We start from the raw sequence: 14992 nt of genomic DNA, 5'->3' as shown, positions 1-14992 counted from the left end.
TACCTGCAGCTCGGCCCGCTCCACCTCCCACTGCGCCCTCTCCACCTCGAACCGGGCCCACTCATGCTGGAGAAAGTGCAAAATCCCCGGGATGCTGTACTGAGCCCTGGCCGCCTCTGCGCCGCCGCCAGGCTGCGGAGCTTTAAGACTCCCGGCGCCGGGCAGACCCGGGCTGCTGAGGAAGACACCGGGGCCCGCCTGCTCGTCCATGGCCGGGCCGGGGCGACGTGGTTCTGGCTCGGTCCGGTGCTCGGTAAAATATCCTCGGGAGGGAAGTGTAGTCCATCCGCAGCCCTCTCCGCCGGGCAGACCGCTGCGTCTGAGGCAGCCGTCAGAGGCTGACGGAACCAGCGCACCGGGCTTCCGGTCCGGACTTCAAAATACAGCAGGCACTCAACCAGAGCACACGTGTACCAAAGCAGAAATAAAGGATTTATTTGGAGTAAATCTCAACTAAGTTATTGTAATTCACGTGATCACATTTATGCAGAGTACAATCACAGTTACACACAGCTTTACAAACAACAATGACTATCTATTAAGTAGGTCTGTACCTTTTTTTTCAGTTTATTTATCACATATATTAATATTAACAACAATAAGAATAAAAAAAAGTGTATTAATATTTTACAAAATGAATCACTAACTGTTGAAGAAACCAAAAACTTGACTCAAGGTCAACTTACTATGTTTTTCAGGAGCATCTCACAGTCTTCTTCAGCAGACTGAGTTCAGTCAGTTGTCATGATGGAAAATAAACTAAAGGTTTTTACTCCTGTTGATGAGAAGCAGAGAGAAGCAACAAACTGTCCACTTTATAATCTTTTCTTTCATTCTTACTGATTAAGTAAACTCATTGATAATTGATTATCAACATAATTAGAAAATAATGTTTCATTTGATTAAGGCAAATAATTTCTGTCCATTTCAAACAATTAGGCCTCAAGCGACAAAATCTTCTTCATGGAAGACTTTGACAAGTTGAGAAATCTTTTATTTTGAAGGTACAATCATGTAATCACCGGTATTGGGACAGATAACATTGAAGAGCTTGACACACCTGTAAGGTGACATCAACCTCACTCAGTCCCACCCACTAAGGTAACATTTCTCCCGTCATTGGCTGGTCAGATGAATGGCGGGGGAATTATCCAATGGGAGACAATAAGTGTCTCACCTTCAACACTGTGTGAATCAGGTGCAGGTTCAGGCGCCTGAGCGGAGTTTAACTACTGATCAGCTGGTGGCAGTTTTTTATAAAACACAAAGGAAGAACAATAACTTCCTCTAAAATAGACAAACCATCCTGGTTTGTCACGTGGACCTGTGGATTATTTAGGGGCGGAGTCAGGCACAGCGGCCACCTCCATCTTTATTTACAGCCTCAGCTGGTCACTAGAGGAACTGCAGTCTTTGGCTCTTCATGTTTATTCAGTCTGGACTCAACCTGAGGGTGGCGGTTCTCTGCTCAGGGCCCCACACCCGCTGAGGCCGGCCCCTCAGTGTCCCCCGGGCCCGGCCCCTCAGTGTCCCCCGGGCCCGGCCCCTCAGTCTGAGCTCCGACCTGATTAAAGCGCGGATGACTCGGGCCGTGACTGCGGCCATGTGCCAATCAGCTGATGCGCCACAGCCGCTATTTAACTGCGGCTCGGCTCGGAGCACATGCTGACCCGGCTCCCTCTCTGCATCACACACACAACATGCCTCCGTTTGACAAAACCCCGCTGCAGAACAAACCCTTCAAACAGAGGAAGAGCTTCGGTAAAAGTCTCAGGCACCGGGAGAGACAAAAATCCAGCCTCGTCTTCTAGAAACTGACGGAGTTTTCTCTGTTTTCTCCGCAGCGACAAGGAAACAAGAGGTGGCGGGGATCAGGTCCAAGTTCCCCAACAAAATCCCGGTAAGTTAGCGCACATCTCACAATAATCAGTCAACAGAGGTGGTGTCTGTGTTTCTGCCTGGGCCCTCACCTGCGGACCGGCTGCCCTCAGGTGATCATTGAGCGCTATGAGAGGGAGAAGTATCTGCCCCCGCTGGATAAAACCAAGTTCCTGGTGCCGCATGAACTCACCATGACTCAGTTCGTCACCATCATCAGGTGAAGTTTCTGTGTTTGTACAGACATGACTGAATGTTTGAGTTTAATATGTCAGTGTCTGATGGAGGAATGTGGATCAGTTCGTTTAGTTAAGCTGCGGTATTTTGTTTTGATTGATCAATAATCTGATCAGTACAAGTCAGAAGTGGAAACTGTTAGTTCAGAGGATGGCATCGAGTTGCTTGTGTTGTTCAAACCAGAGATTTAATTTACTCAGCAGCTCCAGAACAAAGTCTGATATCAAACTGCAAAATGTCTTTTTATAACTTTAAAGATACTAAAGGTCAAAAGCTGAATTCAAATCATCCCCTAAGTCTTAAACAAAAGGGAATTAATCAATTTTCTTAATGTCATCGTTTCATGTTTTAATTTGTCATAATAAAATCAAGCCTGTTGGTTTGCACCAGCAGAGACGGACAGATGTGTCTCAGCTGTGGGGCTGATGTTTTCTGGAGCTGCAGATGAATCAAACTTTACTCATAAAGCTGCAAATTCTTGTAACTTGTGGTTCAGATTGTCGTCCTGTTGCTTCCCGGCACATTTCTCAGATGCTTCTTGTTGGTCACGATTACGCAGCAGAAACTGGACAGTCTCTGTTTGTCAGGACACGCGATACAACACTTACGCAACTGTTGTGTCACTTTGACAACTGAGTCCTGAAATCTGTCTATGACTGAAGGAATCAACAGTCAGAGATTACATTTCTTAATCTTTCCCCCCAAATGAATCAATCATTTCTCTGGGCTGGTTTGTGGTGTCACATGGTGCCTGGTTACAGAACTGGTGACTGCTGGACATGGTCACTTCTGATTTCATCCTTGTTATGAGAAATAAAAGGAAAAGTTCAGTCACGTTCTCGTCACTGCTGCTTCTGAGCCAAACCTACACCAACATATTTAACCCACTTTCAATATGTCACAAAGCTTTAGTTTAACTTGATATTCTCTTCTCTGTAAGTTTAACGCCACAAGTACAGAGCTGCCAGGAAACCAGAGAACAACGATAAACGTATAAATCTTCAGTTATCACGTTCACTGTCGAGGCTGTTTCCACAAATAGAGCAGAAAAATGTAAAGCTCCACAGTCTAAAGGCAGATGTCCATGTGTTTGTGATTATAAAGCAGGTCTAGGTTCTATATTAATACTGTGAAAGTCTCAAAGCCTCAGTCCACAGAGAAATGCACACAGCCTGTATTCAGAAACTGAGCCTTAAAACCAGCCGTCAGGACGTCTGGAACTTTGTGATGTCACAACAAAACAGTCACAGTCCTCAGCCACGCCCCAAGCCCCGCCCACCTGGACCCATCCAACCTTGCAGGATTTGGTTTCTCTGAGTGTTTACCTGAAATCTGCTATATTTTTATTGGATCACTCAGAAGTCAGCCAATCAGAGGAGAGGCTCTGAGCCAGCTGATCACCTCTAATGGCTCCTTTTTGCCCCCCCCCCCCCCCCCCAGGAACAGGATGGCTCTGCTGCCCACTCAGGCCTTCTACCTGCTCATCAACAACAGTGGCCTGGCCAGCATGTCTCTCACCATGGCCCAGGTCTACAAAGACCACCAGGACGAGGACGGCTTCCTCTACATGACCTACGCCTCTCAGGAGATGTTCGGACACTGACCCCCCCCAGGTTTTATTCAGCGTTAATGGCGCTGGCCTTCACATCTGCTGTAAATAGAAAAATATTTTGTACATATTGTAATATTTGTTGTACGTGTGGATTTTAATGAAAGTATGTGGATCCAATAAATCTTATGTGTAAACCATGTAGTGAATCTGAGTCTGGTGGTTCACATGTAGAGGACTGAAGACACCTTGTGTCTGGGGGGGGGAAGAGAGAGAGTCACATGACTTGACCAAGGACCTGAGACCTATTTGAGTCTGAACACAGCATCTGCACAGATATAAAGTTCTCAGGCTGCAGTTTATTTTCTCGATGACTGAATTAATATGAGGCTAAAAACACCTGGTCCATGTCTCTGAGGTCAGAATAATTTACTTCAACATCTCAGAGGAGCAGCTTGATGTGTTTTTGTCCTCAGGACCTCAGTTCGAGCTGGACCGGCCCCCAGTCAGTGAGCTGCTGCTGTTCTTCTCTCCAGCAGGTGGCAGCAGCGATCCACCAAACTGAAGCTGCTGATGCTCTGAGGAGCAGCTGAATTTTCCTTCCAGATGTTTGAGCTGAATTTAAATCTGAATTATAACTGACTCCACACCACAATGTGGTTCAGATTTCAGTCTACATCTGACAGTGTACAGACTGGTCCATTTCCTCATAGACCTGATTTCTGATTGGCTGGAGGTGACAAACTGAAGTGAAGCAACATGGACGTTTTGGCCTCACACACAAATATTTTAACCCACAACCTCAAACCTGCTTGAGCCAGTTGTGGAAGTGTTTCTGAGCTGCAGCAGCTCTCACAGAGAACATCAACATCTCTGTACTTCAGTCTCATTTTTAACTTGACTTCATTTTGCCAGTGTGAACATGACTCAGACTCCAAACACACAATTTCAGTTTGGCTTAAAGTGGTTGTTGTGGTTATTTAACTCACACTGAAGGGAGGGAACATGAACTCTCTCTCTCTCTCTCTCTCTCTCTCTCTCTCTCTCTCTCTCTTTATTTATTGTGAAAAGTGCTGCAGTGATTAAGTCTTTACTTCCTTCTTTACTGGATTTCATTACAGACATCATTAGAGTCGTCGTCACTGGTTTTGTGGGTCTCTCTTGTTCCTCAGAGTTGTGTAGATGTTTGGATGATAGTTCACGCTCCATTAACTGGAGCAGAAATGAACAGAACTGATTACGTCCACTGAATCTCCAGCAGCTGCCTGACGGAGGAGGAGGAGGCACAGCGAGCTCAGAGACTCCTCCACAGTTTGGTGTTTGATGAATTCCTGTAGATCCAGTCGACTTTTCATGAACAACTAAAACTGAAAAACCTTCTGTTGTAATAAATGAAATGTGGATTATATGTGAAATGTGACAGTAACAGGTGGAGTGTGTAGTCTTTGGCTGAACCTGGTCCAGGTTCTGGAGGCCCTGACTCACTCAATCAGCTTGAACTACTGATGTGATACTAACGTTTAACAGAGATAAATCAGACTGATGTGATCGAAACCACGCAGAGTGATGCTTCTTTGTCTAACAAATGATCTTTGGTCAAGTCAAGTCACCAGCCTTCAGGCATACATACATCTCAGCAACGAGCAGGAAACAGAAACACTGGGATTTAACAACGCTGGTAGACTGGAGCGTTACCACGGCAACCAACGAGAGTGAGAGGAGAGCCGGGTATTATACTGAGCTTGATGAGGGATGAGAATCAGGTGAGCACACACACAGACACAGACACAGAGACACACACACACACACACACAGACACAGAGAGACACACACACACACACACACACACACACACACACACACACACACACACACACACAGTGATGAGAGACATAAAGACTCAGTAGAGATTTGTTAGGCCTGGAGCTTAGTGAATATGAGTGATTTAATCATTTAAAACATACCTGACTGAACCGAACCTGACGCAGACAAATGGTTTTATGGTTTTAGTGAGTGTCAAGCCACTGTGACGTCACCCACTGTGGCGTCACCCACTGGTTTGTGAGCTGCTGCTTTGAAGCCTTGAGCTGTCGCCATCTTGTTTTTTTGAAACCAGAAGAAACCATATTTGGAGGAGAAGGTGGAGCTGAGGAGGAGTGAGGGGTGGAGCTGACCTGCTCTGTCCTCTATCCTGATTGTCAGGTACAGTTTTTTCCTCTAAATGGAGCATAATTTAAAATGAACATCATGTTGTGTTGAAGAAGACTTGAAACTAGAGACTGAGACATAAACTCATCAGGAAAATGTTTCCTGAGGTAATAAATCAGAGAGAAGTGGAGACATTTTCCCATAGACTTCAATACAATCAGACTCTGTTTCCAGCCAGTGGAGTCGCCCCCTGATGGTCAGTAGAGAGATGCAGCTTTAAGGCTCTTCAGGAGTCTACGTCCAGGTTTATCATCAGTCTGTGGCTTTTACAGGACTCTGGTTTCAGGTGCTGTCCAAGCGTTTTGTTCTCTGCTAACATGCTAAACTAAGATGGTGAACGTGGCTGAGAATGGTTGAAGATTTTTAGCCTCAGTTTAATAAAGTTTCATTGACTCACAGTCATAAAACTTTATTACTACACAGGAGGACGTTTATTTCCTGTCACACCATCAGTTTAAAAATCCTTCAACCCTGAAGGTCTGAGCTGAGTTATTTGGTCCTAAACAGAAGCACTTGCTCTGTAGCACTGAACACGCGCTCAGCTTTTTGTTTGTGGAGGATGCAGTTGCTCTAATGGAGACTGAATGTATTTACTGTGAGCTACTTTGGAAAAATCATTCCTGTTGAACACATCCAGTGTTTGGTGCTGAAAATGTTAAAGGTTCTGTGAAGGAGATTTTAGACAATAAAACAGCAGCAAACATCTGTTCTCTATGTAAAGATAAAGTGGAACCCTGGCGTCCTGAGCAGAGAACGAAGCCACGCCCCCTCTGTGTGATGTAATCTGAGTTTCTCTGGTCTTTGTTTTGGTAGCAGGTCAGGTGGTGTGTGCATGTTAGTGCACGTGAGTCCCTCCTGTCAAACCTGTTAGGACTGGACATCGGGACTAGACGAGGCTCAAATCCTGGTCCATCAAAAACATCCATTTTAAATTTCATCAGTGTCTGTACAGCTCCGTCAGTGTCTCTACCTGCTCCACCAGTGTCTTTACCAGCTCCATCAGTGTCTCTACCTGCTCCACCAGTGTCTATACCAGCTCCACCAGTGTCTTTACCTGCTCCACCAATCTCTTTTGTGCAGCCAGTCCCAGTGGATCAGTCCAGTCCTGAATCTCTTTCCCAGTCCAACCGTGGATCCGGTCCTGGTCTGTACTGGGGCCAGAGGTGCGGCTGGCGGCAGGGACGATGGTTTACAGAAGCTTTAAACTCGTCATGAGGCTCCAACACAACAGCTCAGGGACGTTTGACTGTCACCTGCCTCGTGGTCTTAAATGATGGTGAAACAGGAGACCTGTGTCAGAGGTTTGGTGAAAGAGGAAGCTGTGTTTTGTTTTTGAGAGAAACTTTGTTTAATGGAGTCAGAGGTTCTGCTTAATGTCCTGCAGCAATCAGCCGGTGACCACAGGCCTCTGGAAAGCCAATCGCTGCAGTTAATGAAGCCTGTTGTTGTGCAGCTGTAATGGTCCCAGCCTCACACAGACTCATTATGCCTGTCTGGATGTACTCTCATTTGGTCTCGTTGGGGAAATGGGTTTTGTCTTACTCATCAATTAACAGAGCTGGGAGCCTCTGGAGTTTAGAGGCAGGATAAACTTCTACATTAGAGACTTTAATTCTTTCACTTTAGTTTCCCAAAGTCAGTGAAGCCTCCAGACCATGAAGCTGTTCTCCTCGAATTCATCTCATTATTATCTGACCAGTGAAATCAGCCATTTTATCCACAGCACTTCAGCACCAGAGTGTGTGTGTGTGTGAGTGTGAGTGTGTGTGTGTGTGTGAGTGTGTGTGTGTGTGTGTGTGTGTGTGTGAGTGAGTGTGAGTGTGTGTGTGAGTATGTGTGTGTGTGTGTGTGTGTGTGTGTGTGGGTGTGTGTGTGTGTGTGTGTGTGTGCTTTACCTGGACAGGTTTCCTGTTCTTTGATTCCTTTAACTCATTGATTCACATTAGAGTCACGTTCATCAGCAGCTGATGAATCTGTTAACAGTGTGTGAGGAGCATCTCAATACTGCAGCTGTCACACACACACACACACTCACACATATTATCTAGTTTACATGTTCAGATATGAACATATATGTTAAATAAAAACTATAAATGTTAAATGGACAAATTGTGCTATATGCTAGTACTACATGCAGAAATATTTCAATACATATGTAAACATATGTAGACATGCACACATGTTTCTTAGGATATATTATTTCAACCTGCATTATTTGAACATAACTTGTAAAATATACAAATATATTTCACATAAAAATAAAGATGTGGCCATATGTGATGAATATACACAGTAATATTATGTATTATTAACTATGGAACTTAGCTCACAGGGATGTTGGAGCATCGTGTGTAATTTTCGGTTTGTTTTGCAGAATATTTCAAAATAAAAGCTGCTGGTCGATCCTGTCTGTATACTGCTGCACTGCTGAGAGTCGTGGGTTTGAATCCACAATCCCACACAGCAAAAGAAACCTCTGGCCCAATGTGAGGCTGGATCCTCGGCCCGGGTCTGCCCGTGCACCTCCACATCTGGGCAGATTCTGGCTTCAGTGTCTTATCATGATCTAATTATTAAAAAGTAAACACCAGAATATATCTGTATATACATATATCTCTATAATGTACTGGTCATATATGAAAGTGACCTGTGTGATTTGGATATCAGTGACAGATATACCATACACTGACATATACAGTACATTTGTTTATTTGATTTAAATACATGGTCATTCATCAAATTTCTGGGTATGGGAAATACAGTATTTTATTTCATTTAGATTTTTCTTTCAGATTGATGCATCAGTCATCAGAGTGAAGTCAAACTCGAGTAGATGAGAAAGTAAAATCCAAGTTATCTGAAACATGAGTGAAGTCTCCACAGGTCTGTATTTAGTTAAGTTCCAGGAAGAAAAGTGACTCTGTCCTCATTGATATTCACACACTCCAGGAGTCATTTACACACCGAAAATGTCTCATTTAACCTGCACGCTCATTAAAGCTTCATGTGTCCCTCCACAGCTCTGCAGGGAGGAGGTTTAAATATTCATGACCTCACCTCCACCACACCGACCCCGTCCTCGTTCGGCCCCAGCTTTTCTGTCTCTCTCTCTGTCTGTCTGCTTTAATGTTTGATCTAAGCGTCTTTCAGTATCTTATAAAGCAACTCAATAAAATGTATTATTATTATTACTTGAAACTAATTACTTGAGACACTTCTGTTTTTTACATGAACATGTTTCACAGTGTTATTATTTTGTGTGAACTCCTCCTGTGGTGACCCGTCCTCCTGCTGGGCTGCAGTTCCCCACTCCCTCTGCAGGAGGCGCTGTGGCTCCAGGCAGCAGGCTGCACTCCTAGCATCCTCTCTGCCTGTGAGAGATGAGCGAGGTCTCTCTCACATCCCATTTCAGTGGAGTGTCTGAGGAAAGACAGTGTTTACTCCCAGAGCAAAAACAGATTCATTACAGCAGTTTCACATCGACTCCACGTCTCAGGTGTTTCAGGCCCTGAGTCCCCGGACTGACGCAGTGTGGGGTATTTACAGCAGGTACTCAGGGTATTTACAGTACTCAGGTCCTGTACTTAAGTAAAAGTAACAATACCACAGTGAAAACAACAGCACTGAACCAGTTTGGTGGAGACATGGGTCATGGTCCAGGGAGGACCCCGTTTAACACAGACACTGATCTGGTTAAAGGGGCGGAGCCAGGAATTTATTTTATCACTTCCCTTCATGTTGTGACATCAGTTTCTCAGGAAACAGTGTTTGGGTGGAAAGAATCACACAGATTTATGGGTTCTGATCGGGTTCTGATCCAGATGATCTGGACCTGGATCTGGTGAGTTCACATTACACACAACAACAACAACAACAACAACAACAACCGTGGTTACGACACAGACATGAATCCACACGACTGTGGAGCCGTTTGAGACTCATCCTTCACTTCATCAGAACAAATCACCAAACACACACGTCTGTGGTTTCACTGCACATCATCACCATCATCACCATCAGTCCTGCTGAGGTTGAAGTGTGTAGGGACACGATGAACATGTCTGCTCTTCGTTAACCTCTCCTTCATCTTCAGGAGGGAAACTCTCTGATGATGAAAACCTTTGTCCTCATTTCCTCTGTTTCCTGTTTACATGGAGCTGATGATGCAACCCGACCTCTAGCCCCCCCCCGTTTGCTCTGATTTCAACAGCAGCATCACTGAGTGAACAGGAAGGTTTTGTGTTTTTTTCTTCCTCTTTTAATGTTGATGTCAGCTTTGTTGTTTGGCTCTGAGGTCTGGGCCTCTGAACACACACACACACACACACACACACACACACACACTCACACACACACACACACACACACACACTCACACACAGACACACTCTCTGACGCCGTGCAGACAGATGTGTTTGCAGCTCAGTCTCTGCTGCTGCTGCTGATCCAAACCTCTGTCATCCGCCGTGTCAGCTGAAGAGAAGCATCACCTCTTAATCAACATGTCATCACATGTGTCATCACTTCCTTCATCTCAGCTGCCTGAGAGGCGAAACACAGGCCGAGGGAATTCCCAGTAAACACAAACAAGCAGTTCCTCTGTTAGCGTTGGTTCCTTTTTTTAGCCACCACAGCAGCGTGGCTTCATGGGTAGTGGTGTCATCAGTCCACCACTTTGGTCCAGACTGAAATATCATAACTACTGAATGAACAGCCCTGAAATCTGGTTCAGATATTTCTGTTCCCCTCAGGATGAAGAACTGTGGTCTGGTCACTGAGCTGCTTTGTTTGTTGTGTTTGGCTGAACAACATGAAGAAGAACAGGACGAGGATAAATACAAACAGTCTGCAGGGTCACATGGACGCCTCCAGTCTTCTTCTTCTTCACTGTTTTTATTGGTACATCACTTCAAACAGTGATGGGAGAGAATAAAACCAGATTTTGAATCTGTTTTTTTAAAGGAGCTCTGTGTAAGTTTTGATATTGCTACATAGCTAATGTTAGCATTAACAGCTGGTTAAAAGAGTCTTGACAAGAGCTTCAGCCATCGTTGTATTTACAACACAAGGTGTTAACACGTCCTCTGAGCAGCTGCTTCTTCAGGACAGGCCGGAGGCTGCAGTGGTATCGGCTCGGTTAGCCGGCTAGCTGGTTAGCATGCTAACTTCAGCAGAATAAAAGAAGTGATAGAAGCAAAACAAGAGTTAACATTGGTGTTTGTTTCCACCTCTGGAGACAGATGTTGGTGAGTAAACAGCTGTCAATGCTAACGTTAGCTGTGTAGCAACAGCAAAACTTACAAAGAGCTCCTAATGCAGATGAGAGTCAGACGTGTCCGGGGCCGGTTGTCTGACCTCAGCACCTCTGTAGTTTCACTGAGGAGTCTTCTGTGTTTTTAACATATGATATCAACATTTTTGGAAAATAAAGTTTTAGAGTTGAAATCTAAGGCAACGAAAGCAAACCAGGTAAAAGCTCGGAGAACCCAAGGGGAAAAGGGGCCCCTGATGGCCCCTCATATTAACACGTTTTGCAGTGACAGTATAAATATATAATATATGTTATATATGTGTTGCTCCTCTGTGCAGATGAGGAGTAAGGAGTCATGGCTCCTTCTGCCCTCGACCTCCTCAGATCTGACTGACTCCTCAGCAAACAAACACTCCCGCCCTCCATAATCCCATCAGGCATTGTGAGAGCTTGACTAATCCCCCCCCCCCCCCCCGACACAAACAAACAGGCTGGTATCTACACACAAATACATACATGACCAAACGCACTCAGATGGAACACGTGTTTACGAGCTCTCACAGATGTGTCACGCCAATCAGCAGCTGTGACGGCGTTTATTTTTCAGAAAGCGTCGTCCGGGCGAAGAGGAGAGGAAGCTCCATGAGAAAGACTTTGTGTGTTTGATGTCTTTATCAGAAGACGCCATGCTGAGCTTTGAAGTCTGCGCTGACTGCAGCCATGTTTGTGGCCGACCGTCTCCGCCCTGCAGCAACAGACCTCTGCATCCTCCACGTCTCCACACACAGGAAGTCACACTGAGATGTTCTCAGTATTCAGTGGTCACACATCAGGCGACTCCCTCCACCGTGATCATTATGGAGGCTGCAGTTTGTGCTGCTGTGAGAGTGTGTTGTGTTATTTTGTCAAGCGCTCTCACATCAGTGTGTAGCTGCTGCTCAGAGACACATCACGTCTCTGTTGACCAGATTAAAAACTGATTTGTGTTTGTGTTTCCAGCTACATGCTAATCAGGGTCGGCCCCTCCTCCTCCTGAACCCCAATCTCCCCGTCCCACAGATCGTTCAATGTTTGCACTGATCCGGGATCAGCTTGTTTACACCATAAGGTAACATAATGCATCATATGGCCAGTCTCAGTGTTGCTTAAGTCCAGCACTGGATTTCAGTCTGTGCTTCCTGGTTGTGTTTCCACAGACTTGTGTGGAAAAAGTGTAACTGCAGCACAAACAAGGAGGGAAGCAGACAGGTGACAGGAAACTCAGAGGCCAATCAGAGGACAGATGAGGGTCTGCAGTAGCTGGACTCCTCCTCCTCCTCTTCCTCTTCCTCCCCACTGGACTCATCCTCTGTTTGTCCCGACAGTTTGATCTGTTGTTAGGAGGGACCTCAGAGTTCAGTGTTTCCCTCCGTGTTGCTCCTGAGGAACGATGATTAACTCTGACACCAGTTTGATGACATGCACAGACACAACATCTGCATCTGGACCAAATAACAAGAACATCTGCACCATGTGACCCAACCCAGTCCGACAAATCCTAGTTATCTGTGTCAACACACCACAACATACAATATATCTCATGTAATTTGACATATCTGTAATTTTGCACATGCATGTTGCATATGTTTCATTTTTTCCAGAAGCATTTTATATGTATTCTGTTTTTCTTTCCTTTTATTGAAAACAAAGAAGAGTCAAGTTAAACCATCATGACTTTGTGACACATGTATGATGAGCATCTGGTGCCACTTTGAGGGAAAAAAGTCAGAAATTTGAGAAAAAAAACAATAATATTACAATGATAAATGTGTACATTTACAAGAAGGTTGTGATATACAACACAATTTACAAATATTTATTTAAAATGATAAAAACTAACTTTAAAATAGGAGAATCTTGCCTGTGGTTGAGGAGAACTTGTTTTCCTTGCTGATGAAAACATGTTTTCATTCTGACTCTGAGATAAAATGACTGGTTAAACTTTTTCTGCAGGATCCGGAGCAGCTGGCTCCATCAGGACCCTCTGATCTGAGAACAGTACGGTCCACAGAAAACCCCTCGCCCACATGGAGGCTACACACATCCTCGTTGACATGGCAACACGCTGCCCGTGTCAAACCTGGGTTGCCAGGTAACAGGCGGGAAGAGAGTGTGGGTGTGTGGGTGCGTGAAGGTTGTTGGGTGAGAGGAGGAGGAGCCAGGAGGCTGTGGAGGAGGAGGAGGTGGAGAGAGGTGACGGCTGGAGAAAGTAAAAATCCACCATCTGTGAAATCTAAAAGATGTTTAACGTGACAGGATGTGTGGTTTTGGTTCGGATGGTTATAAACTAAACAGCAGTGTTTATTAAAGGGCTCTGTCCTTGTCCAACACACCAACAAATACAAAGATCATGATTTTACTGACCTTATGACCTTTGCTGCAGTTCAACCAGAACAAGTTCTTCCCACCTGAACGACCTCTGATGAGAGGAGGGTCTCCTCAAACAGCACTGTGGTTGTCATGGTTACAATGATAAACATGTAGCTAAACTTATGGAGCTGTGGTTTAGGTTAAAATAAGCCCCTCCCTTGTTGCCATGGTTACATCAATAACAACGTGATTAAGGTTATGGACTCACACTTTATACCACGTCACCTGACTTCTGCCTTTGCTCCTGTCATCATTACTCTGGCCTCTAGAGGTCGCCTAGCAACAAAAGGTTACTATGGGTCATAATAGCCTGCTGCACAGGTGACCTGTGGGCTCATTTGTTACACAGACTGTAAGATGGGCGGAGCCTCTCAGAATGAGCTGCTCCACTGTCGCCATCTTGGCAGCGCCTGACTCCGCCTACCTTAGACTTCAATGCATTCTGGTTTGTGGCAAACATACACTCACCCACCTGTCACTCAAAGAGGCCACGCCCTCAATTCTCCATCACTTTAGTCCTTAATAAGGTGTGAACAGGTGAGTTGTATAAATTCAGCCGTACAGGTGTCATGAAGGAGGAAATGATCTCTAGAGAGCAGAACAGTTTCTGTACCAGGCTGTAAACATGTTTCTTTCTGCTGTAAAAACATTTGAACATGGGAGTCTGTGGGGACGGACTCACTGCTGGAGCCAGACTCTAGTGGTCATTAGAGGAACTGCAGCTCTCAGCTCTTCACTGCTGATGCTTCATGTTTCAGACCTGGAGGCCGATGGTTGGGTTTTACAGGTCAGTCTCCTCCTTTACTGTGAGAGATGCTGAACTGTGATAAGTTTATCCTCCACAGCCGCTGTGAGGAGTCATTCATCTTGCAGCCTCTCTGAGTAGGAGCATTAATCTTTGTTTTCATGGACAAATTTACAGGAACTTGAAAGAGAGAAACCAGTGGAGTGTGACAGGTGATTGAGCTGATCAGACCTGGTTAGTTTCAATGCGTTCACATCACGTAAATCGCACTCTGCATAACTTCCTGTTCTCTGGAAACAAACCGAGCTGGAGACGAGCTGCAGGATGTGAGACTTTCAGACAGTTCCGTCCAAAATAACACAAACTGCTGAATGGGAGCATTTCAAGAAGTTCTCATCACTCTGACCTTTCACCCAACGAGACGCGAGCCAGCACCAGCCACAGGAAACGATCGTACAAGATCAAACTTTCCTCGGGTGCTTTGACCTTTAGCTTCCAGCTGACACAACAGGAGGCTGTTGTCTTTAAAGGCACCGCAGCCTCTCCACCCACGATGATCTCACAGTTTACAAACTGGATCTGGACATTTCTGAGCGTCAGCATGTGACAGCCCGTGTTCAGAGGGAGACTCCGCCGCCGTGAGTCACTGCTGGTTCAGGCCACGTCTCGCTGTTGGCAAACCAGAAGCAGAACCTGCTCAGGCTGATGTCACAAC

General features: G+C 45.3%; 2 protein-coding genes across 3 annotated transcripts in view; one reads left to right on the top strand and one right to left on the bottom strand.

The window, feature by feature from the left end:
• Window positions 1–717, bottom strand: part of strn (striatin, calmodulin binding protein) — a 47104-nt gene extending 46387 nt beyond the window's left edge. Inside the window, exon 1 of one of the 2 annotated variants that reach the window (XM_071503110.1) lies at window positions 4–717. In XM_071503110.1, coding sequence (XP_071359211.1) covers window positions 4–210 — 207 coding nt within the window. In that variant the 5' untranslated portion in view covers window positions 211–717. The remainder of the gene's footprint in view (window positions 1–3) is intronic. The other variant, XM_071503109.1, reaches the window with a different exon arrangement.
• An 861-nt stretch (window positions 718–1578) lies between these two features.
• On the top strand, window positions 1579–3864 carry map1lc3c (microtubule-associated protein 1 light chain 3 gamma). Its single transcript, XM_071503112.1, has 4 exons — window positions 1579–1761; window positions 1845–1900; window positions 1992–2098; window positions 3556–3864. Exons 1-4 carry the CDS (start codon window positions 1620–1622, stop codon window positions 3716–3718), a joined length of 468 nt encoding a protein of 155 aa, XP_071359213.1. The 5' UTR covers window positions 1579–1619; the 3' UTR covers window positions 3719–3864.
• Window positions 3865–14992: the final 11128 nt, after the last annotated feature.

This window comes from Trachinotus anak, unplaced genomic scaffold (assembly GCF_046630095.1).
Source record: "Trachinotus anak isolate AG129_WGS33_773 ecotype Australia unplaced genomic scaffold, CSIRO_AGI_Tana_v1 ptg000019l, whole genome shotgun sequence".
Lineage (NCBI taxonomy): Eukaryota > Metazoa > Chordata > Actinopteri > Carangiformes > Carangidae > Trachinotus > Trachinotus anak.
The sequence above is the reverse complement of the archived record's forward strand: the minus strand, read 5'-3'. Positions and strand labels throughout refer to the sequence as shown.

Coding starts and splice junctions, on each gene's coding strand:
- map1lc3c (XM_071503112.1), top strand. CDS start 1,620: ATGCGCCACAGCCGCTATTTAACTGCGGCTCGGCTCGGAGCACATGCT. Junction 1,762..1,844: donor CAAACAGAGGAAGAGCTTCG/GTAAAAGTCTCA, acceptor TTTTCTCCGCAG/CGACAAGGAAACAAGAGGTG. Junction 1,901..1,991: donor AGTTCCCCAACAAAATCCCG/GTAAGTTAGCGC, acceptor GGCTGCCCTCAG/GTGATCATTGAGCGCTATGA.